The 25,138-nt window shown below is 42.0% G+C and overlaps 1 protein-coding gene across 17 annotated transcripts in view; it reads left to right on the plus strand.

Annotated features, from left to right (window-relative positions):
* The window catches only part of PUM2 (pumilio RNA binding family member 2), a 61,274-nt gene extending 42,415 nt beyond the window's left edge, over positions 1-18,859 (plus strand). For 12 of the 17 annotated variants that reach the window (XM_081906023.1, XM_081906024.1, XM_081906019.1 and 9 more), the window contains 8 exons: positions 6,560-6,827; positions 8,695-8,824; positions 9,084-9,218; positions 9,801-9,938; positions 12,245-12,370; positions 12,686-12,807; positions 13,413-13,605; positions 16,070-18,859. In XM_081906023.1, the coding sequence (XP_081762149.1) occupies positions 6,560-6,827; positions 8,695-8,824; positions 9,084-9,218; positions 9,801-9,938; positions 12,245-12,370; positions 12,686-12,807; positions 13,413-13,605; positions 16,070-16,201 (1,244 nt within the window). In that variant the 3' untranslated portion in view covers positions 16,202-18,859. The remainder of the gene's footprint in view (positions 1-6,559; positions 6,828-8,694; positions 8,825-9,083; positions 9,219-9,800; positions 9,939-12,244; positions 12,371-12,685; positions 12,808-13,412; positions 13,606-16,069) is intronic. The other 5 variants (XM_081906025.1, XM_081906022.1, XM_081906031.1 and 2 more) reach the window with 1 other exon arrangement.
* Positions 18,860-25,138: the final 6,279 nt, after the last annotated feature.

Consider the following 25,138-nt stretch of genomic DNA (forward strand, 5'->3'; position numbering starts at 1 on the left):
CATTAGACACTTCATTTAATTCTGAAATGTCTAAAAATGAAAGGTGAGATTCATAACACTATGAAATCTGCACCCAGTACACCTTCTGTGGCTTTTTCTGCTTGATCAGAAATATAGCAGGCACACACTGTGCTATGAACATGACCCCTTGTTCAAACCTGTACCCAAAGGTCACAGTGTGCAGTATTGTCATTTAGGATTAGATGTTCAATGCCATTCCTCCCTGTCCTGAAGGTCTGTATCCAGCCTCATCCAGGTAGGCAGCATTCTATGCTCACTGAGCCTACAAAGCCCTTGTTGGGCTGCTTCTTGGAGTTCCCCCTCCATAGATAGATGGATGGATAGAAAGATAGATGGATGTAGTGGGGAGGGAAGAGATGGAGTCATCTGGATGCTCATGCCCAATCCCAGCTATATTAAATTATTATTTTCTCCATTGTTGTCTATGGGCAGCTCTGTCTTCCAGCCTTTGAGGATATTGAGAAATAGCTTCTCATTGTGAACCAGTAAGTGATCTATCCAGCCAGTAAGATGGTTCTTTCTACCCTTTTATACATATACCTGCACCTTCATACCTTGCTGTAATAAAGTTTGACATCAGTGGCTAAAATCAGTAGTTTTGAAAGGTCCAATCCGCCATCTGGATTCCAAACAACAGCCAGTTATATCCAAACAAAGAAGGCAACCTGCTTCTTCTCAGGAAATAATAATAATAATAATAAATAATAATAATAGGAACTATATACCACCCTTTATCAAAAGATCTCAGGTTGGTGTGCAACATTAAGAACACATTTTATGGAGCATAAAAATAAAAGGATAATAAAATAATCATAGTGTCTCTCCTTCCCCGCCCCAAAGTTTTAACAAGCCATGTATTATCTAATGGTGAATGGGCTGGGTAAAGAGGAATGTTCTTGCCTGGCACCTAAAAACATGTAATGATCATGCAAAATTTGGTTATGATCTCTTAAAAAGTGTTCAGATATGTGGCAAAAAACAGCTTTCCAAAAAATACTGGAGACGTCTGTTACTGGAGACGTCTGTTTCTCTGTTCTCATGTTCAGTCAATTCCCTCCTCCCACCCACTTGTCAGTTCCACTGAGGAGTTATAGTGCTGTATTGAGGTTTTAAAGAGAGTTTTCTGTTGGATTTTTTAATGCTTTTGTACACCTTGAGGTTAGTCTCAAGCCTGCCGAGACTTCCAGCTTGTGCATTGATGGTACAGTGTGGGCTACATAAAGCACAAACACAAAAAGACTCAAAATGGAGGCAATCTAATATAGAGGCCCTCAATCAGGCAGGGGGTTGGACTCAATGGCCCTTGTGGTCTCTTCCAACTCTATGATTCTATGATAATCCAAGCAGGCTGTAAAAGCTGCTGCATTTTTAATTACAATAATTCCAGCTTTCAAATTAGACTGTGTCTTTTTGTACAGTAACAGAAACCTCTTAATACGCCTTTATGACTGTCTAGCCATCTGCTCTGAAGGATGCTTTTGTGTGGACGCTTTTTACATTAAAAATCAATTTTTAAAACATCATCTAGGAAATTAAAATGTTAGCTTTTCAGATGATGATGTGAGAATTTCCTAAAGCATAACTTTGCGCAGAATTTCAGTGACAATTTGAAGCGTGCACATTTTCCTTCTAAATAGTTAGTTGAACAAATTTTACAGGTCTTTGATGCAGAAGAGTGCTTTGAACCCAGGGGTGTTCATACCTTTGCAGAACAGACACCTGCTCATGCAACAGAACTTCCTCTTCCTCTTTTGTTCCTGACATGCACCCCCTCAATTTGATGTGGGAGGGGGAAATTGCGGGACACCCCATGGAGCAGATTTGGGGCTGCAAAGAAGAGGAGAGAAAGGGGATGCCCTGTTTTATGAACGGAAATAACCCATAGTGTTAAATTTCACCCATAGTATCTGGATAGACAAAAATGCTTTGATTAAGGAACCTCTGCACACTGACAGGAGGTGTAGAATTAATATGCCCAGTTATCATATTAATAAGGTTTCAAACTGAGAATTCCTTGCAAGTGGATGAAAAAGTAGCTAACGTGTTAAATTATCTGCAGATTGTTTTTTTTCTTTGTTATATACAGTATATGAGTCACTTTTCCCATAGTGGCTCAAAGTAACTTACAATAGAATCATACAGTAGTAGAGTTGGAAGGGACCCAAGAGTTCATCTAGTCCAACCCCCTGCAATGCAGGAATCTCAGCGAAAGCATCCGTGACAGATGGTCATCCAACCTCTGTTTAAAAACCTCCAAGGACGAAGAGTCCACCACCTCTCATGAGAGTCTGTTCCACTGCCGAACAGCTCTTACGGTCTGGTCAGAAAGTTTTTTCAAATGTTTAGTAGGAATCTCCTTTCTTGTAACTTGAAGCCATTGGTTCTGAGTCCTACCATCCAGAGGAGGAAAGCAGGAAAGAACAAGCTAGTTCCCTCTTCCATGTGACAGCCCTTAAGATATTTGAAGATAGCTATAATAAAAGCAATTGAAAACATCCTATAAACATCTAAAAGCACAGTTATACAGATAAAAGATGCAGACTTAGGGATTGCATCCCACTAAAAGAGGCTGTAATGGCATGCTTCAGATTAAAAGCCAAAAGCTCAGGTTAAGAGAAAAGTCAAACCTGCAGTTAAAGTAGATGAGGGTTTCTCACCCCAAAATTCTCAGTACCTAAAATGGTATACACCATCAAGATTTATGGAGAGTTTCTCTCTCGAGAATAAGTGCTAGCTTTTGGAGTTGTACAGAAATGGGTTAGTCAGAGAGAGAGAGAGAGAGAGAATAGGCTTCATTATTTCATCTTTGCAAAATTTATGCTGCATGAGAATCTGTATTTGTACTTATTATTCCAGCTTTCAGACATTAAAACATTTAAAAAAATCAGATTTGAATTGCTTATGGATCAGGACTGTCACCTCTCTAGTTCTTTGTTAGCTCTACAAAGAAGAATATCAGAATGTGTCTGGGTTGTACTCAGTGCTTTGTGAGCAGAACTCCACTCATGCAACAAGGCTTTCCCTTCCTCTCCCCTGAATGCCTCAAAAATCTGCTCTGGTGGGATCTGACTTTAAAGGATGGCTTCAGGAAAGGGGATAGGAAGGAAAAGTTCTGTTCTACAAGCAGAAGTCTCTTAAGATGGTGGAACATTGGGTATCTCCTTTTTTCAATATCACAAAAAGGATTTCTTAGCCTGTTTATATTGTATTATTTTCTGTCTTAGAGAAAATTCAGAGGCCCAAACTAGTGAGAATAGTTTATCTCAGAATAGAAATCTCATTTTATCTTTTGTGCATCGCTCCTTTCTTGACCCCTTTTTATGAATTGTTTTTCCCAGTGTGTTTGCTCTATTTCTTTACCTTACCTGCCCTCATCTTCACCATGATATAGAGATGCTGTTTTCACCTCTGCTGTGTTTATTATTTCTGCCATCGTTCTGTCACTGCTTTCCTTCCACATACCTGAATATATACAGAAGTCTTGATCTAGCTAGTTTGATTTCTTACAGCGTTGGTGGTAAAAACATCAACAGATTATTTCATGTCACATTTTATAAAATGACTGGGGCAAGATTTTCTGTAGAAGATGGAGAACAAAACAAGATTATTCCCCTTTTGTATTTGCCACTACCTGCTAAATAACTAAAAGAAAAAATTGTTTCCAGGGACTATTTTCCAAATAAGATTAGCAAGTCAACTTGTTCATAGCCTGAAGGATCACATGCTAAATGCAAATCTGATCACACATTTATATTTAGTAACTTTGGCTATCAAGTAAATTAAAATGGAAAAATGTTATGATTTAAATTCACGGGCTTTTGTTTAAAAAACAAACAAAAACAAATTGTGTGCAAGATATTCCTCATTTGTTATGCCTTGATTGTGTGCGCTAATAACACCACAAAGTGGGTGCAAACTAAATTCTTCTTATGAATAAGAATTTTTATGCAGATCAATAATACAGACTTTGGAGTCTGTGCACTTAAATTACAGGAAATGGTACCTAATTCTTTTCACTTGATTATTAAGCTAACTTTGCTGCCACCTGGTGGCGTTCACCTTGTTACTGCATTGAACCTAGTGCCTGTATTCCCAGATTTAAATCAACATTTAGTCTTCAGATGTCCATATTAATAACACTGCAAAGTAAGTTTCCTCTTCATGCAGGCTGACTTCCAGGACAAGGACTGGTCATTTTTATTTCTCTGTACCTTCAGAAAAGAGGGCAGAAGGAAACGTCAGGTTATATTCTTAACACATCAAGCTGCTTCACTACTATTCTGTCCTTTCCTCTTCTGTGGATGTTTAAGAAATGCAAAACTGATGTGTCTGTGTTTTACCTGTGCATAACTTACCTGTCACTCTATCTCTGAAAACAGCGGCTGTTTGTAAAATCTATATAAAAGCAATGGTTAAAGAGATCTGGTCATTTGAGTAGCTCATATAAGTGAAGTCCATTGAGCGGGATCCAAGGAACTGTTGCTTACAGAAGAGACTTTCCCCCACTGCCTCTTTGCTACTACAGCCTCTGTTTCTTCCTATGAACTGTGCCAGGGAATTTGCTGGCCCCTCTGCAGTAACATGGGACGTAGCAAAAAGGGGCAATCTGTTTCCACAATGGGCTCTCTGGACCCTACCCCCATCTTGTAACTAACATAGTAGTCAAGCTACTAAATCTTTGTGCTGGCCTTTCGCTGTGAGCAGTACTTGTTCAATATGTACATTCTAAGCTGTTGTGTGTATCACTATCTATCTCACTGGCTTTCTTCAGATTTGCTAAAAGCCGATATCATGCTACGGACTTTAAACCTGTTTTGGATGATATATTGATATATATTGCCCAGCCCTAGCACCGACCACTGACCTCCACCTGGGCAAGCCAGAGGTGTTGTCCAGGGCACGTTCTGGACAGGGAAAAACTCCCAAGGAGGGTGTGAATCAGGGGCCAGTGACGAAAAATGGTCTGGAGAAAGTTCTGAGTGTCAAGTAGAGGTCTGGGAGACCGCATCCAGGTTCCTCACTCCTATTCCTGGGGGGAAATAATTCAGCATGAGCTATTTTCTTAAATTGAGCAATTGGGGGGGGGGGTGTCTTTTGCTAAATCACTGCCATTACTTGGGTCTAGTAAGCGTGCAGTAAGTTTGATGTGTTGATAATGTAGCTATAGGTTTGGGTGTTTTTTTTTAAAAAAAGCAATTGATTGAATCCAAAGGTTGCACAAGCAGAAGACAGCTCATGCAACCAATCTTTTTATTGTAGCCACAGCTCATGCTGTTCAGGAGGACTCCCAGCCCTCCAGAGACGCTTTGCGGAGATGCAGACTAAGAGGAAATACCAGTTGCATGAGTGGTCTTCAACTCATATACAGACTGTGGCTCTATCCCAGTGTCAGCTTGGAAATGTTCTATCACCTTTCCTAAGTGATCAGCTAAATTAAGCTGTGCTGGTTAGACTTGTATGTTTAATATGATCCGTATTTTATTTAAATTAATTACTCACCCCCCATTTCCCCCCCCCCATATTTGCATCAAAGATTCTAAACCAATATAATTTACGTGTGGATGACAAGTTGCCATACTTTACTTTCACATCCCACACAGTGAATGCTGGATTGGCCTCCCCTCTGTTACCTCACAGGCTTGGTTCCATGCTAGTACCATCAGCAAATGTTTGCTGTAGACTATCTGTAAGTCTTTAGACTAGTGCTTAAATAACATGAACCAAATTGGCATGGTGAGTGCTGGCTAATCAATGTGGCTTAAGATGTCTTCTTTGCAAAAGCTTCCAATTTTGATGTTGTCTTAGTAGCAGTTGATCTTGTGCTTTGTAGAGGCGGGAGCGATGTGGCTGTTTTGGGAGAAGCAATAACATAGCAGTCAAGGCAGGGCTTTGAGTATCTCTTCTGAAAACCTCTGAAAATCAGACTTCCAGATTCTTTTTTCTATACAAACATTGATAGCATATTAAGAAGCTGCCCTACTGAACTTTCACGTTAATCCTTAAGAGAGGAAGTGTGAAGGGTTGCTTCGATTTATATCATAGAACGGACCCACTGAAATCACTGAAGTTAGATTAGTCATGCTCATTTAAATCAGTGTATGATTTAAATCAGAGTATGACTTCAATTGATACAACTTAGCGTGCCAAGTGTGAGAGTCCGGAAAGAGTAGCTGATGATTCGCTTTAGTTCCTGTGGTTGGCATAGCGTGTATACTAGTTGCCCATTGTTGAAAGTTCAAGTTTTCTTTTGTGCAAAGTGCACTGGTGTCCGAAAGCTAGTTGTGGGGTTCTTGTTTTATGTTGGAGCTGTCTCAATTTTATTGCTGCTTCACCTTTATTATTATTACTATATTTCTTTTTTAAAAAAAGATTTGCTCGTTCCTTTCTAGTGGTAGAAACTACTTTACTCGAAATTTAATGAAAATGAAGTGCGAGAAGACGCTCATTATTCTAGTCTTCCTGATTTCTTGTACAATTTATATTCTTAGTATTTACGGCATAATTAAGACTTCTTACTAACACGGCTGCTTCATTGTAGGAGGACTGACCAACGGTAGTGGTCGCTATATCTCTGCAGCCCCTGGAGCAGAAGCAAAGTATCGCAGTGCAGCAAACACCTCCAGTCTTTTTAGCTCCAGCAGCCAGTTGTTTCCTCCTTCGCGCCTCCGTTACAGTCGGTCTGACATTATGCCTTCTGGACGTAGTAGGTTACTGGAAGATTTCCGAAACAATCGCTTCCCTAATCTTCAACTAAGAGATCTAGTTGGACACATAGTTGAGTTTTCACGGGACCAGCATGGCTCTAGGTTAGTATTTGTAACTTATGCTGATGAGTTTGGAGAACACTTACAATGATAAACATTCCCTTTAATTGGGTCTTGCGGGGAAACACATGGAATTTTTGTCATTTTAATTCTCAACGTGAAAAGAGCTAGAGCTTCTTAATGGGCCTGTTCAGACAATGCATTGTTACCTGGGAACTTTAGGAGTAAGCAGGCGTGGCCATCTGGCTTTCAAGCCCTGTCTTCTAAAAAAAAGGCTGAGAGAAATCTTCATTCTCAGTAATGAATCACAATCAATTTATACGGATTTCATTCCACTGAAGTTGATGATTTCATCCTAGTGTAGTCATAATAAATAATGGAGATATGAATTTACAGTAATCCCTTCTAGGACTATGCCAGAGTAGCTTACCAGTTACTATTTAACTAAAATTTCATAAAGAAACCAAATATCATGGAGGACGTGAACCATTTGGATCCCTTCCAGTCAGTATTCAGGCCTCACCATGGGCCTGAAACTGCCTTGGTTGCGCTGGTCGATGATCTCTGGCGGGCTAGGGACAAAGGTGAGAGCTGTTTCTAGTTCTGCTGGATCTCGGTGGCCTTTGACACCATCGACCTTAACATCCTTCTGGGCTGTCTAGAGGCACTGGGAGCAGGGGGTACTGTTATACAATAGTTCCTCTCCTTCCTCCTGGGCCGTGTTCAGAAAGTGGTGGTGGGGGGTGAGTGTTCAGACCCCTGGGCTCTCACTTGTGTGGTCCCTCAGGGTTCCATCCTCCCCCCCCCATGCTTTTTACTATCTATATGAAGCCGCTGGGAGAGATCATCAGGGGGTTTGGGCTGGTTGTTCATCAGTATGCAGATGACACCCAGCTCTACCTCTCCTTTAAATCAGAACCAGTGAAAGTGGTGAATGTTCTGTGTGAGTGCCTGGAGGTGGTTGGAGGATGGATGGCAGCTAACAGATTGAGGTTGAATCCTGAGAAGACAGAAGTACTGTTTTTGGGGGACAGGGGGCGGGCAGGTGTGGGGGACTCCCTGGTCCTGAATGGGGTAACTGTGTCCCTGAAGGACCAGGTGCGCAGCCTGGGAGTCATTTTGGACTCACAGCTGTCCATGGAGGTGCAGGTTAATTCTGTGTCCAGGGTGGCTGTCTACCAGCTCCATCTGGTATGCAGGCTGAGACCCTACTTGCCCACAGACTGTCTCAGCAGAGTGGTGCATGCTCTAGTTATCTCCCACTTGGACTACTGCAATGCGTTCTATGTGGGGCTACCTTTGAAGGTGACCCGGAAACTGCAATTAATCCAGAATGCGGCAGCTAGACTGGTGACTGGGAGTGGCTGCCGGGACCATATAACACCGGTCTTGAGAGATCTACATTGGCTCCCAGTACGTATCTGAGCACAATTCAAAGTATTGGTGCTGACCTTTAAAGCCCTAAATGGCCTCTGTCCTGTATACCTGAAGGAGCGGCTCCACCCCCATCATTCAGAGATCCAGCGCCGAGGGCCTTCTGGTGGTTCCCTCATTGCGAGAATTAAGGTTACAGGGAACCAGACAGAGGGCTTTCTCGGTAGTGGCACCCGCCCTGTGGAACGCACTCCCATCAGATGTCAAGAAAATAAGCAGCTATCCTATTTTTAAAAGACATCTGAAGGCAGCCCTGTTTAGAGAAGTTTTTAATATTTAATGCTGCATTATTCTTAACACTCAATTGGGAGCCGCCCAGAGTGGCTGGGGCAACTCAACCAGATGGGTGGGGTATAAATAAAAAAATTCTTATTATTATGTTATTTTCAGCTTTTTTAAAAAACTACTTTGCTCTAGTTATTCAACTTCTATTCAACTTGAGGTTTTTACTTATGTATAATTCTGGTGCTTACAGATTTATACAGCAGAAATTAGAAAGAGCCACTCCAGCTGAACGTCAAATGGTATTTAGTGAGATTCTGCAAGCAGCATATCAGCTGATGACGGATGTGTTTGGCAACTATGTCATACAGAAATTCTTTGAGGTAAGTGCGTAAAGGAAGCTGTTTAAAGGTTTTTAACCTCTGAGTTTGTTCTGATGAGGGGAAACCTAGACTATATTACGACTCCCGTGTTTGTGGTGTTGAAGGCTGCTCACATGCTTTTCTTTCCACCTTTCTACAGGTTTGAATAATCTACTGATAGGTGATTTAAATTTCTTATAGTGGCGTGAGATGACTTTCATAGTAACACGCAGAGAGGTGTGCTTGGTTTTTGTTAACAGTGCCTTCCCTTCTCTTGTAGTTTGGAAGCATAGACCAGAAGTTAGCCCTTGCTACGCGCATTCGTGGGCATGTTCTCCCATTAGCTCTGCAGATGTACGGTTGCCGTGTAATTCAGAAAGCCCTCGAGTCTATCTCCCCTGACCAGCAGGTAATTGTAAGTTAGAACAATATTTTTGTATTCCATTACAAAAAAACCCACAAATGTAAAATGTTTCCTGTTTTGCTTTGCTGGGAAACATGCTTGTAACAATATAGTACAGTGGTGCCTCGCAAGACGAAATTAATCCGTTCCGTGAGGCTCTTCGTATAGCGGTTTTTTCGTCTTGCGAAGCAAGCCCATTGACAGCTTAGCGGATTAGCGCTACAGCTGTCAAGCGGCTTCCAGCGATCAGCTGTTAAGCGGCTTATCAGCGGAACAGCTGATAAGCGGCTTAGCGGCTTAAGAAAAGGGCGGAAAAAGTGGAAAAAACCTGCGGGGGGATGCAAGATTTTTTTCGTCTTGCGAAGCAACCCCATAGGGGAATTCGTTTTGCGAAGCGCCTCCAAAACGGAAAACCCTTTCGTCTAGCGGGTTTTTCGTCTTGCGAGGCGTTCGTCTTGCGGGGCACCACTGTAGTCTGATTCTTTATAGAAGGCACTATTCTTGTTAAATCATAATTGGGAAATGCACACTTGCGGGGAAAGTAACCTGTTACGGACCTGTGTAACCTGGTAATACCAAATTATTCCTCTGTAGAATGAAATGGTGAAGGAGCTCGATGGGCACGTCCTGAAATGCGTGAAGGATCAAAATGGAAACCACGTGGTACAAAAATGTATAGAATGTGTCCAGCCCCAGTCACTCCAATTTATTATTGATGCTTTCAAAGGACAGGTAAATAGGTTTTTTTATATTTACTTTATTTAACTGAGTGGTTACTATCCATAGTCGGGATGTGGGTGGCGCTATGGGTTAAACCACAGAGCCTGGGACTTGCCGATCAGAAGGTCGAAGGTTCGAATCCCCGTGATGGGGTGAACTCCCGTTGCTCGGTCCCTGCTCCTGCCAACCTGGCAGTTTGAAAGCATGTCAAAGTGCAAGTAGATAAATAGGTACCACTCCGGCAGGAAGGTAAACGGCATTTCCATGCACTGCTCTGGTTCACCAGAAGCGGCTTAGTCATGCTGGCCACATGACCCAGAAGCTGTAGGCCAGCTCCCTTGGCCAATAAAGCAAGATGAGCGCCGCAATCCCAGAGTCGCTCATGACTGGACCTAATGGTCAGGGGTCCCTTTACCCTTGCTATCCATAATCACAGCTTTTCAGATAACATTGGTTAGCACCCTGTTGCAAATATAGTCTTCCTAAGTGTGTCTCATTTGTTTAGGGTCCTATCCAGTGCTGTTGTTCTGCTGGTGCAATGGAACATTATTTCCCCTGAACCCCTCCCCCCCCGAACCCTCAAAATCTGATCCAGGGGGTTGGAAGACCCTCTGCAGCAGGCCAAGGAAGGGAAGCTCCACCGTGTGAGCAGAACTGTGTGCACACAGGGTCGGATGCAACCTTTAATTTGCCACACAGGGCCAGCCAAGACATTTCGCCACCTGAGGCGAACTGCAAAATGGCTTCCCCCTCTCTGCCAGGGAAGAGACGGGGAGTGAAGATAGATGTCAGGAATAAAGGGGGCATAAAGATCTATATCGGGATCTGTTGCCCTGTGGATCGTGCCGCCTGAGGCAGTTGCTTTACCTGGCCTCATGGGTGGGCCAGCCCTGCACAGGCCCCTCTGCTCAGAGGGAGCATGGCCCACCTATATCCAGAAGTTCTGGTTGGTCACCAACTTCATCAGCTACAGGGATATGGTTGCATGCATCCACTGGCAGGCTCTGTGCTTACCACGGCAGTGCAGATGAGCGGGGTGGCAGGCAGATGAGGGCGAGAAGCTCACTATGTCCCTTGCTGCTTTTGGGTCTGGCTGTTACTGCCATCAGGAGGTACACACAGCCTGGGATGTATGCTGCTTCTTGGGATTGCAGTATACTGTTCTCCATAAGAAAAGCTTGCTAGTCGCCCCCCCCTTTTTTTTCTCTGTAGCGAGTCACCAAAGAAAGAAAAGTTTGCTTACCTATGTATGATGAGAGTGGCATGTGCTTTGGAGTCTGCATGCATTGCTCTGCCCTGCCAGGTTGGTTCTGAACAGGGAAGAGCTTCCCTGTCATACAGAATCTCAGTTTAGATAAGTGGCTTTGCTTCATGAAGACTCCTGGTTATTTTTCAGTAGCGGGGTCGGAGAGCTTTAAATAATGCCAATATATTTGGCATCTGGCAACCAATGCACCCCTTCGGTTTCTGATGGTACATGGGTAGAGAAATATAAAAAGCCTGGGACACAACCATCTAGCCTAAATACAGAAGTATTTAGCGTAGCCTAAATACAGAAGTAATGTATTAGGCATTAACTTGGGAAGTGTACACTCAATTATAACCAAACTAAGCCTCCTGGTGTATGTTGTGCTCTAGGAGGCTTAGTTTGGTCATACTGAGTGTACATAATCATCATCATCATCATCATCATCATCATCATTTGTTGGGAGCTGTCCAGAGTGGCTGGGGAATGAATGAATGAATGAATGAATACTACTACTACTAATTTTTATTTTTATTACTACTATTACTACACTTTCAGAGTTAACACTAAATACATTACTTCTGGTAAATGAGCCACCATAGCTGCTAGAGGGCCATGAAAATTTGTGTCCCTGGCTTTTTAGACTCATCTACCCTTGTACTACCTGAAACCAAAGGGCACATTGGTTCCCAGATGTGAATTTTTTTCAGCTGCCCTACCCCACAGTAGTGGTCTTCAGAATACAGACCCCTTCACATATTAAACTCTGTAATGGGTCGTGAAGAAAAAGTTCCTGTCTTGTGGGGATCAGAATTTTCCTATAGGTGCGGTGTAATTTCTTGCCAAAGGGAAAATGCACGAATATCTGTGTTCAGTGTTACACAATATATTAAAAAGTAAAAGTCACTTGTTTTCCCTCCTTCCAAAAACCATGTTTACATCGAATGTTTTTCAATAATGTGGTGTAATTAAAGGTGGCAATTTCTCCTTTTGGACACCTGAGGCATCTTCATCTGGAATAGAGCAAATTTAATGCAGTATGTGTTAATAATTATAATCCTGTCATTTTAAGGTGTTTGTGCTTTCAACTCATCCTTATGGCTGCAGAGTAATTCAACGTATTCTGGAGCACTGCACCGCTGAACAGACACTTCCCATTTTAGAAGAACTGCATCAGCACACAGAACAGCTTGTGCAGGTTGGTGTACACTGAAATATTCTGGGGAGCACAAAATATATTGTGTTGCTGTATTTTTATTAGCAAATATTAATCAGAGTTTGGGTATATTGGAAATAAATTCTTAAAAAAAAGATCATGTCAACCTTTTCATTTATTAGATTTTTCGTGTAGTATCTGTTGGGCGTTATCAGTTTCCCTATAGAACTTTAAATGCTACAATTCCAAAACATGGTTATGTAACAGTGGCCTCCTCTTTAACTTAGGTTTTTTGGGTGCGTTAAAAATGCTAAACTAATGTATATGCTTGAGACAACTTAAGTGTGTTACTTTCAGGATCAATATGGGAACTATGTTATTCAACATGTGCTGGAACATGGACGTCCTGAAGACAAGAGTAAAATTGTGTCTGAAATCAGAGGGAAGGTTCTAACTCTGAGTCAGCATAAATTTGCCAGGTATAGTTAACAGTAAATTACTAATTGCTGTTTAATATTGGGCAGTAAGTGACTGCTTTGTTATTCCTTTCTGTGCCTTTATATCTGCCTTTCTTTCATCTTGGAACCTAAGGCAGTCACCCCTTTAAGGCACCGACCAAACCCAGACCTGAAATATAATAGGGTCAGTTTAGCCATTGCTACTCTAAGTGCTCCACGGGATAACTCAAAAGACTTGGGCCACGTGATAGGAACCCAAGCTGGGATTCCTCCCTTTCCAAGCATCGCCTTTCCTAAAAAGTGGACAACACCGCCATGGGGAGCGGTTGTACTTCTCTCTGATGGATATGAGCTTGCGATGTTACCTCCTCTGACACAAGGAGAAGTCATTTCAGCAGAATCTGCACCTCAGAGGTTAATGTACGGGAGAGGCCACAGGGATAGATTAGCACGATACAGTAATGTTGTGTTGTCTCATAGTTTAAGTGCCATGTATTTCATTTCAATGTGTTGCGTTTAATCTGCTTAGTAATGTATTTAGCTGGATCTAATTTGTCTCTTTATCTATTCTTTATTCCATTCCATTCAGTAATCTTTCCTGTATTCTGTTCTGTAATCTTTTTCAGCAATGTGGTAGAAAAATGTGTCACTCACGCATCTCGTGCGGAAAGAGCTTTACTTATTGATGAAGTGTGTTGCCAGAATGACGGTCCTCACAGTGCCTTATACACCATGATGAAGGACCAATATGCAAACTACGTTGTTCAGAAGATGATTGACATGGCTGAACCTGCTCAGCGAAAGATTATAATGCACAAGGTAATTGTGCCTATCTGCTCCAGACTTTGAAAGAACTCTTAATTTAAAAATTATTTCCCAGCTTTTGCAAACTTTGGAGGACTCTTGCATGCTTTTGTGTCTGACAGTTTCTCTCTCTCCCCGACAACCCAGTAACTCCATGTTTTAATTCCTCATTTTGTAAGTAGCATAATTGAAAATAGGATGAAAGTTAGTGATACTGATTTCGAATAGGTTATTTTAAAATTTCTGTGTTGTTCATATGAAAAAGGTAAAGGTTAAGGACCCCTGGATGGTTAAATCCAGTCAAACATAACTATGGGGTGCGGCACTCATCTCACTTCAGGCTGAGACAGTCAGCATTTGTTCGCGTACAGCTTTCCGGGTCATGTGGCCAGCATGACTAAACCACTTCTGGTGCGACGGGATGCCATGATGGAAACCAGAGTGCACAGAAATGCTGTTTACCTTCCTGCTGCAGCAGTACCTATTTATCTATTTGCATTGGTATGATTTTGAACTGCTAGGCTGGCAGGAGCTGGGACAGGGCAACGGGAGCTCTCCCCATCATGCGGTTTCGAACCACCACCCTTCTGATCAGCAAGCCGAAGAGGCTCAGGTTCATATACATATGGATGGAAATGATAATTTATCCACCTGGATAGCTCTGTTGGTTGGAACGTGGTGCTGATAATGCCAAGATTGCAGGTTTGATCCCTGTATGGGGCAGCTGCATATTCCTTCATTGCAGGGACTAGAAGATCCTCAGGAGTTCTTCCATCTCTTATGATTCAGCCATAACCATGCTTTTTTACTTGACTGTAGATACACACCTGGTTGCAAATAAGGTTGAACTATAGTTAAAAATAAACGATAGCTAAATGTGAACAAGCAGCATGCTTGTGTGTAATGCCTGCTTCACTCTTTCCATGCTTTGTTTATTACTTATATGCAGTGCTTTGGCCTCATTGAGGGGCATTATTTCAATATGAGTAGGAAAATGAGAGTACCCCTAAACATTTTTTAAAGAAAAAAACCACTGGTTACCGTATTTTTCGCTCTATAGGACGCACTTTTCCCCCTCCAAAAATGAAGGGGAAATGTGTGTGCGTCCTATGGAGCGAATGCAGGCTTTCGCTGAAGCCTGGAGAGCAAGAGGGGTCCGTGAGCACCGACCCCTCTCACTCTCCAGGCTTCAGGAAGCTATCAGCAAGCCTTCGGAGCCCAGCGGGAGTTCCCGCCTGCAGCCCAAAACCTGGGGAGCCCAGCGTTGTGCACCCCGAGCTTCGGGCAGCTATCTGCAAGCCTTCGGAGCCCAGCAGGAGTTCCCGCCGGGCTCAGAGGGCTTGCGGATAGCAGCAAGGTCCCGGACCCGTTCTGGGGGCTGGGGTCGGGGGAAGCTTGGGCTTCCTCCGCCCCAGCCCCACGGCTAAAAAGGAAGCCAAGACAGCTAGCAGGATCCATCCCACTAGCTGTCTTGGCTTCTGCCAAAGCCGCGCGCAGCCTCTCCCGGCTGGAGAGGTTGTGCGTGGCTAAAGAGGAAGCCAAGACAGCCAGCAGGATGGATCTTGGCTTCTTTGCTCTTTGGGGCGGTGGGGGGGGAGGAATAATTCCCCCCTTTATTCCCCCCCCCAAAAAAACCCTAGGTGCGCCCTATGGTCTGGTGTGCCCTATAGAGCGAAAAATACGGTATATGTAATACATGATTCTCCCATTTTAGCCTCACAGTGAGGTCAGTTAGGCAGAGAGTGAGTGGCTGACCCAAACCACTGAGCTTCAGTGCTGAGTGGGGATTTGAATCCTGGTCTCCAAGGTGCTGCTCTTGCACTGCCCAGAAACATTCCACAACGTGGCTTGTTGTGATGCCTGAACTGGATTCATTCCTCCTCTCCAAACAAACCATGTTCAGAAGCCAAATTTTGTTCTTGGCTTACCTCTTGCTTGTTCAGAGAAGCAAACCGCTAGCTTGGATGTGAACATCATTGTCTGTGAACTCTTGAGAAGGGAAGGCTTAAAGGAAGACATATCTGCCCCAGTAGAAGAGTTCCTTGCTAGGAAGCAGTGGATCAAAATGTAGTACAGTGGTACCTTGGTTCTCAAACTTAATCCATTCTGGGAGTCTGTTCGACAACCAAGGCGCGGCTTCCGATTGTCTGCAGGAGCTTCCTGTAGCAGACGTTCGGCTTCTGAAAAACATTCGCAAACCGGAACACTTACTTCTGGGTTTGCGGCATTCAGGAGCCGATTTGTTTGACAAATAAGCCGTTTGGTAACCCAAGGTACCACTATAATTTTTCTTTTGCCTGGTCCTCACTTGGGTTCATCTTAAATATTATTTGTCTCTGAACATTTTATCATTGATCTCGGAGTTCACAAACATTAACGTAAAACTAACAAAGATGTCTTGAATATTCTGCTTCAGTTTATCATCTGCTCTCTTCACGGTAGGAATGTTTTGGCTAAAACCTGGATTTTCTTATTGCAGATTCGCCCCCATATTACCACCCTGCGCAAATACACCTACGGCAAACATATCCTTGCCAAGCTGGAGAAGTATTACCTGAAGAACAGTGCTGACCTGGGCCCAGTTGGAGGGCCAACTAATGGAATGCTTTAAGGACACATTCAGAAAATCTTGAAGATGAATTTTATTGTGAATTATCAAAACATACAACTTAACTCAAAACGTTGTGATTTTTTTTATATAAAAAAAACCCTATTTATTGACTCTTCATGCATTTGTAAAAAATTTTATTCATGTGTATATTTTTGGGGAATGAATTGCAACATATTGCCATTTCTTATCAGAGACCTATCAGATTGTGTGGCTCACAAAGCACAGAATGCCTGTAAATGATGTAACTATCCGAATAGCTCTCACATTTTGTAAATTTTTACCTTGTAAAGTCATTGAATAAAATAGTTTTTAAAGGGAAAAAAGTACAGTATTCTTTTAATATACTGGCTCACAATCTGGTAGGTCTCCCCAACATCACAGCACATGTTTATATAGTTGTATATAGAAATTAGTTTAATTTCTCCCCCCACCCCTTTGTGCGGAATCCTTTTTTTATAACAGATGAAAATAGATGATTGCATAATTATTATTTAACATATTACAGAAAGTTAAGTTCTGTATTTTGGTGGTTCACAATTTTATAATCCAAATAGCAATCAGGGCACTGAAGAATACCAGTAAGGAATGATAAAATGTGAACATTGAGGAATAGTTTCTACCTTTTTACTTTGGAAACAATTGTTTTTTCTTTTAATGTAATGTGCCCTTTTCTCTAGCAGTGTATAAAAGCCATGTATATACTTAAATATTTAATTGATGTGCAAGATAGGGGAATAAAAATCAAGGTGGTACTTTGGTCCAGCAACGTACTGTCTGGGAAAAGAGTAAACCTGCATTAAAATAATAGGCAGTCAGTGGGCATAAGGTGTGTGCTTTGCTTTGCATATACAGGATTTGAAAGTGTTGATAGGCTTTGTGTTCTCACAGGTAGCTGCAAACGGTAGGCAGTTAATGGTGGAGGAAAGGCCTACTGAGACTTTGATAGCTCAACATCTAAAGCATGATTAAATATTCAAATAACTTTTTGCTTCCTTATAAATATAAGCATTATATAAGTATAGTTAATAGATGTAAGTTTACCGTTTGTAAGCAGATTTCTTGTTTTCAATGTTTTACAAGCCTTGCTAATTGAGTAGTGACGCTTACTTTGGTTGTACAGATGTACATTTGTAAACCTCCATGCTGTAAATGTAATTTGTTTTACCCCTTTTGGGAAGAAAATTTGCATTTTAGTGTATATTCATACCCCTGTCCCTTTTTTGCCCTGACATAGTGTTGTATAATGTAAATTTATTTCAGCAAATCAAGACTGATTTTTAAAAAGATTCTATCTTTATATGGTTTCAGAACTACGAACCAGCTTTCTTTTATCTATTATGAGGAAATGTTTTTGTTTAACATAGTTGTTCTGTTAATATGGATATTTGGGGAACTTAATCAGTTTAAACATTAATGAGAATAAAGGCAAATTAATGGACTGAAATACTGACCACACAAACCAGTGCTTCTTCCATCTTAAACGTGGCACGATTTGTTTTTGTACAGAAGAGTACTGTATTTTTGGACAGCTTACTTCATCCTAAAGCAAATATGTATGATACTGTCAATTTTTCTCTGAACAAGACACTGTAACAGTAAGATAAAAGCTGTACATTTACAAGCGGCCTTATGTACATTTCCCAGTTTCCTTTTTAAGGCAGAATTGTGACCATATGTGTATAATTAAAATCCTTTTTAATCCTTTGCCTATGAAAATATTTTGGAAAGAAGCTTACTTTGTATATTCAGTTTCGGAAAGATAAAGTGCTTTGTATTTTGTTCAAGTCAGTATTTTGTGTAAACACTTCATTTTGATGTCATAACATAGGTGCTTTGTCTCAAAGCTGCTGGAAGTAGTGATTTGACTATAGATTGCATTGAAACCTTTTGTGGAGAGGCCTAGAGAGAAGATAGGAGAGCAACATGTCATCCCATTTACAAAACGCTCATTTTTATTAAAAATACAGTCACAGCATACAGACATTGGCTTACAACAAAATTTAGTATGTTGATAATTTAACACAACTGCTCAACAGTTACTTACACCTTAAAATAACTCAAGTATCTCTCGCAATTTGAATTTATATAGTAGTTTCCTCCTTTCCCTATATTTAACTTTTGAATTTAAGTTTAATGACAGCTATAGAACATTTTCCCAGTAGATACAGGAAACTACTAATCTTTCCAGGGAGTTTGCCGTTGGATATGGTGGTTCATGAGAGGGGAGGGGTGTAATACCTCTAGTCTACCAAGTTAAAATTTCTTCCATTTGTCTTATAATAATTCAGTATTCTTTGGTACATTTCAAGTCTGTTCTGTAACCTGTTGGCTGGCCTAAGTGGCATAGTTATACTCTAATAATATTTTATCTTCTGTTAATCTGACCAATACTTTCTCTAATCAGTTGTATATTTCTGCAGAAGTAGTGTAGGAAACCAAACATACTTTGCCACATGATAAGCTTTCTAGGTTTGAGGATGTTCTCCCCCCTACAGTCTATTCCCAATGTAGATTTGGTTATGGAACATTTTTCCCTAGTCTGTTTAGGTCTGTTCTGCCTCTAGGCTGCTCTTAGTTCATATTGAATAATGTAATGTTCACTTGTAATATGCTGTAAAGAAAACAACAAAATGAAAATGTGTGAATAACTTTATGCAATATGCTTGGTCTTATGTTTTGATTCTTATCAAAAAGCCTTGGGTTAAACACTCGACTAAAATTGCTACTTTCATTTCTGGGCTTAGCAGATCTCCAAAGGAAGTTTCTATCAGTATTTTCTTCCTGGGTTTAATCAGTTAAAATTGTGGAATTTTTAATCACCTCTACAGTTTTCCATTTGCTAGAAGAGCCACTTAACAGTATTTTAACTGTCTGACTTTGGACCCTAATAACTTGGTGAAACTGAGCAAATCATTGTAGAAGTCACAGTAAAAGTGGGCCTTTGTGTGTCCATTAGAGGCTTCATCTAGATTTGAGGGGGCTGGGGGACCCCAAAGTTGATGGGCATTGCCATTCCAATGGTGTGTGTGTGCCGTGTCATGTGATTGATTATGTGGGGCAGGGATTATCTGGGTCCCTCCAATATTTTCTTCAAGTTGGCACCCCTGAGAGGAAGAGTGCGGAAGGTGATTTTTTGTCAATTTCCCCTTTCTCCTATAATGCTCAGTACTACCACCTTTGAAATTCCAGAGCAGTTTTTCAGCAGAGGAGCAAGGTGGTAAGTGCCAAAAAATATTGTCTTCCCCAGCCCGCTTTTCAGTGAGAGTGTTCCATGCGTGCAGTCCTGCTCACAGGAACTTCTGGGTCTTCTCAGCCTTTGGCCCTTCAGACATGGTTAGAATCCCACCAGCCTCACCCAGTGTGGCTAATGGTTAGGGTTGCTGGGATTTTAGTCCCAGACACCGGAGAGGCACCATGTCATGTAAGGCTGCTGTAGATAAATACCAATGAACCTATGACCCATATTCCAACTACCTGGCTGGCTCTAATGGGAGTTGGAGGCCAACCACATCTCAAGGGCTACAGGTTCCCCTTCCCTGAAGTGTCTGTCAGCATTTTCACCATTAAATCCACACCACAGCATTTCCAGAGACTCCAATGTTTCAGGTATTTTATCTTGGTAGTGTCAAACAGTAACTAGCAATGGAGCCTTAGTTGCAAGCCAGAGCAGAGATACATCCCTAGGTCGCTACCCTATCACATAAGACTTGGCAGAAATGGTCAAATACGTTACAGTAATATATAAGAATGGGGCAACTAACCTGTGGACCTCAAAACGTTGAATTGCAGTTGCTGTTGGACTCAACTAGAATAGCTAATGGCCAAATGTATGGGAACGGTACTTAAGCAAGTTGTAAGAGGCCACTGGTCAGCCAGCCTTTATAGAAGCAGAATCTTCAGCCAGACTGTTAAACATACATCAACTTGATGACCCCCAGTGGAGTTTTCCCATTTGAGAAGCATTGGCCCGATTTTGCATCAAGCTGCTATTGAAACAAAGTTCACCAGATGGCTGCAGATTGAGAAATGGGCTCCCTGTGGAACTAGTCCTTTGGATCCAGGCCTAGGTGGTCACACTGCATCCCAGGCTGGTGGGTTGGTTGGCTGACTTATTTATTTAGATGACACTATTCTCTCTCTTCAGCAAAGTAGTGGAGCTCAGAGTTTTAGCAGACATAAGATAAGCAGGTCCACCTGATTTCCTAACTGTGACCTTATAGTAGTTGCTTTAACTCAGTAATGGGGAAACCACCAACACACTTCCTTATGACCATATACAGTGTGCTGGCAAGTTTCTTGCTTGCATTTTGCTGCAAGGCTTTCCGCCCTTTTCTGGACTGCAATGTTGAGTCACAGGTTACACCTCCAGAGCCACACCTATTTTGTTTTCTTTTAAGGTCTCTGCATTTATTCAGAGCACTCTTGTTTCTTTCCATTACCGCTCCTGCAAGGGAACAGGGAAACCTAATGAACGAGGTTTTTCATAGCCAAAACATCCTACAGCTATCCCATGGGCCATCCCTTTTCCCAGAGACTTTGCTAGTGATTTTATGCTGGCTCTGTGGTTTCTATTAAGACTGTGGACTCTTCATGCATAGTCATAGTGTGGTGTAGTGGTTAAGAGCAGTGGACTCGTAATCTGGTGAACTCGGTTCGTGTCTCTGCTCCTCCACATGCAGCTGCTGGGTGACCTTGGGCCAGTCACAGTTCTTTGAAGTCTCTCAGCCCTACTCACCTCACAGAGTGTTTGTTGTGGGGGAGGAAGGGAAAGGAGAATGTTAGCCGCTTTGAGACTCCTTTGGGTAGTGATAAAGTGGGATATCAAATCCAAACTCTTCTTCATAATTCAGTGATGATTTCTGCTGTTCAGATTCCAGCTACATTGCTTAAGATCTGTGGCAGCTGGACAATGGAATGTGTTGTAGTGCCTGCTGTAATTTTTTTAAATTCGAAGGTACATCTTAAGAACTGAACGCAAGGGGAACTGGCAAATGCGTCCTAATAGCCTTACCTGGGGATGCCAGCAGGCAGCAGGTGCTCTAAATCTGATCTGTACCAGAATATATATTTTGTAGGGAGAGGAGCTCTAACCAGATAGTTTTGGAGGTGGGAGTGGAGTGATACAGATGCAGAATACCAGACCAATCAGTTAGAAAGATGGATTAAATGAAACAAATGCTTAAAGATGCAATCCAAAGCATGTCATCTGTGGGAAAAGACCAACTGAAGTCAGTGGGACCGATTTCTGAATGTGGATAGGATTGAGTGGTAAATACCCCTGCCTGATTGCTTTGCTTAAATTGTGAGTTTTGCGCTGTGGCTGCTCATTCCTTCATTCAGCTGCCTGATACCCCGTGGCAATTTGCTGATGTTTCATCAGTGCTGGAGCTATTGCGGCAGGTGCTTTCTGAGGATCCTATATATACTGTACTTTTAAATGTGTTTGTAGGAAGGGGTGAAGGGTGCTACTGTTTGGTTGTTTATATTACGTATCTTGTATTTGTATGCTGTGAACCGCCCTGAGATTTTCAGATGAAGAGCAGTATACAATTTTTGTTGCTGCTGTTGTTATTTCCCTTCATATTTTGGAATAGGATTCCTATCAGAGATGACACACCTCCATCTGAGTGGAGGAGCAGAAGATACAACAAAGGGAACAAAATTCCCTTTGAATGAATTTACAGTAGAGGGAGATGATGATGATGATGATGACGATATTTATGCCCCACCCATCTGGCTGGGCTTCCCCAGCCACTCTGGGCGGCTTCCAACAAAATATTAAAATACAGTAATGCATCAAACATTAAAATCTTCCCTACACTGGGCAGCCTTCAGATGTCTTCTAAAAGTCTGGTAGTTGTTGTTCTCTTTGACATCTGGTGGGAGGGCGTTCCACAGAGCAGGTGTCACTACCGAGAAGGCCCTCTGCCTGGTTCCCTGTAACTTGGCTTCTCGCAGTGAGGGAACCGCCAGAAGGCCCTCGGTGCTGGATCTCAGTGTCCGGGTAGAATGATGGGGGTAGAACACTCCTTCAGATATACTGGACCGAGGCCGTTTAGGGCTTTAAATGTCAGCACCAACACTTTGAATTGTGCTTGGAAACGTACTGGAGGTGAGTTTCTAGCCTGAATTAAGCACAACAGAGGTGTGTTGCTCTCCCAAAATTGGCTGCCTTATGAAGCAGTGTATATTTGCTTCCAGTGTGCACTTTGTGGGTATATTTGTACATAGAGCAAAGCCTGCAAATACACTAGAACATCCAATACTCCAGTACATCCAAATGACACTAGACTCAGTACGACTGACTCCAGAACATCTTCTGCTCAGAAGTGGGGAGAGCCAGTGTGGTGTAGTGGTTAAGAGCGGTAGACTTGTAATCCGGGGAACTGGGTTCACGTCCCCGCTCCTCCACATGCAGCTGCTGGGTGACCTTGGGCCAGTCACACTTCTCTGAAGTCTCTCAGCCCCACTCACCTCACAGAGTGTTTGTTGTAGCGGAGGAAGGGAAAGAAGAACATGAGCCGCTTTGAGATTCCTTCGGGTAGTGATAAAGCGGGATATCAAATCCAAACTCTTCTCTTCTAAGAACAGTTACCTCTCATGCCAGAATGTGACATGGTCCAGTCACTACTGCTGCCAAAGCACTTTCTTGAATATCTTCTTTAAAGATGCAAAATCCTCTCTTGGATAAAAGTATTTAATAGCTCTGGGCTTTCCTGCATTTGCAGTTTCAAGAGAGACCATGCAATGCTTTGCTAAAATGCTTGTTTGTGTTTGTGTGTGTGTGTGTGTGAAGTCAGAGAATCCCTGTCCCAAACTAAGGATGGCTTTAAGAAGCTGCTGACTCACCACAGGAAGCCTGGATTACGAAAGCAGCCATCAATTAAAGGCTCAGCTGGAGGGCTATTCAGGTCTCCCTGTGGATACCTGTGAAGACTTGTGAAGTTGTGCTGATTCATCAATCAGTATGACTCACAGCCGGATACATGCACAGCCTCTCTTGCAACATACTGCCTTTGATGTATCAGGTGACAGGGAAGTTCTGTCTCAGGTGAGTATTTCCTACATGCAAATCATTACTTGGTGTCGGTCTTCACCATAATTCATGCACGAATTAAGTCAGTACATCTGAAGACTGCTGAGTTGGGTTATCTCTCTTGCCCTCGCCCATTGCCCCCTTCCCTGCCCAAAAGACAGAATAACTTGAATAATATCTGCGGAGCACATTGAGAGTGGCAGAAACAAAAGCAAAAATAATGTGGGGGAGACACATAAGCTACGGGACAAGGATAACTGTGGCTTACAAGATGAATGGGAACCCTTTACAAAATATTTGAAGGCGCAACAAAGTGAATTGGTCTCCTTGGCAGGTTTTGAATAAACATTCACAATTTTTTTTAAAAAAATTCCTTCCAGTAGCACCTTAAAGACCAACTAAGTTAGTTCTTGGTATGAGCTTTCGTGTGCATGCACACTTCTTCAGATACACGAAGAAGTGTATCTGAAGAAGTGTGCATGCACACGAAAGCTCATACCAAGAACTAACTTAGTTGGTCTTTAAGGTGCTACTGGAAGGAAATTTTGTTTTGTTTTGACTATGGCAGACCAACATGGCTACCTATCTGTAACTATTCACAAATTTTTTATTGACAATAATCAGTTAAATAATTTAAGGATTCATACAACTTTGTAACATGCAGAGAACAGCATTCACAGAGAAACCAAAGACTGGAACTGAGAGAAGTGGGGGGGGGGGGTTGTGTTTTGTTTTTGTGAGAGAAGTGGGGGGGGTTGTGTAGGAGGGGGGAAATGGGGAAATTAAGGATGCTATGTTTCTGGATAATATGTTTTGTTTAAATCTTCAATAAAAAATTATTCTAACAAAAAATAATAATAATGCGGGGGGGGGGGAGAGAGAGAGAGAGAGAGAGAGAGAGAGAGAGAGAGAGAGAGAGAGAGAGAGAGAGAGAAGGGACTGGGACAGAAAGACCAAAGTGCAATGGAAGTATGGGAGTTTTTGTCCTACCCACTGAATTTGTGAAAAAGGAATTACTTATTTCAGAATAATAATATTCTCCTAGGCACAATTTCTTGGAAGCAGAGCCTATTGGCGTTTTTGTTTTGTTTTTAAAAAAGTGGTTTTAACTTTTAAGGAAGTATGCTTAGGGTTGCATCATTGTTTTAATTTCAAGTTATAATTTCCACAGGGGTCCAGCAATGGGGGTTGGCAGGGGTACTTGCCATGCCCTCTCCCCTTGCTTAAGGGCGCACCTCATAAATTCATAAATGTGTTATGAAACCCCACATGTGGCCAACATTTTGTCTCATTGACATAACCTGCTATTAATAACACGCCTGCTATAATGAACGACAAAGTCTTCCACGTACTTATTTATGTATCCAGCACCATCTGTGTACATCTGTGCTTTATTCTCAGCAATCTTACGATGACACTTTAAAGTAGGTTGGCAATTATATTGCAGATAGGAGAGGGCTTGCTGAGTCTCTGGCTGAGTCCCCCTTCCCAATCCTGCTATTGATGGGTAGGCTGTTGTTGTTTTTAATTTTAAAAAAGTTAAATTCACTTAACAATGTGGCTTTGATTTGTGTTGGGAAGTGGGGAGGGGTGAGGAGTGCAAGTCATATTTGCCGACTTACTCCTTTGTGGTTCAGAAAAATCACCACAAGCGAAATAACAGTTACAAAATAATAGTAGCAAAGTATGCACATCTCTTAAAATGTGCATAATAAAACCACGCGCCCAGGGATATTCAGCTGTACATGCTTAAGCCCCGCGAGCCCCCCACCCCCAACCCTGTTACAATAAAAACTACAAAAAATTGCAAGAAGATAGACCTTTTCGTCAGGAAACCTGATGAAGTTGTAAAAAAAAAAAAGGAACATTGTCATGGAAGATTAAAGAGCAAACAGTATTTT

The sequence above is a fragment of the Podarcis melisellensis genome, assembly GCF_964234715.1.
Source record: "Podarcis melisellensis genome assembly, chromosome: 3".
NCBI classification, from domain to species: domain Eukaryota; kingdom Metazoa; phylum Chordata; class Lepidosauria; order Squamata; family Lacertidae; genus Podarcis; species Podarcis melisellensis.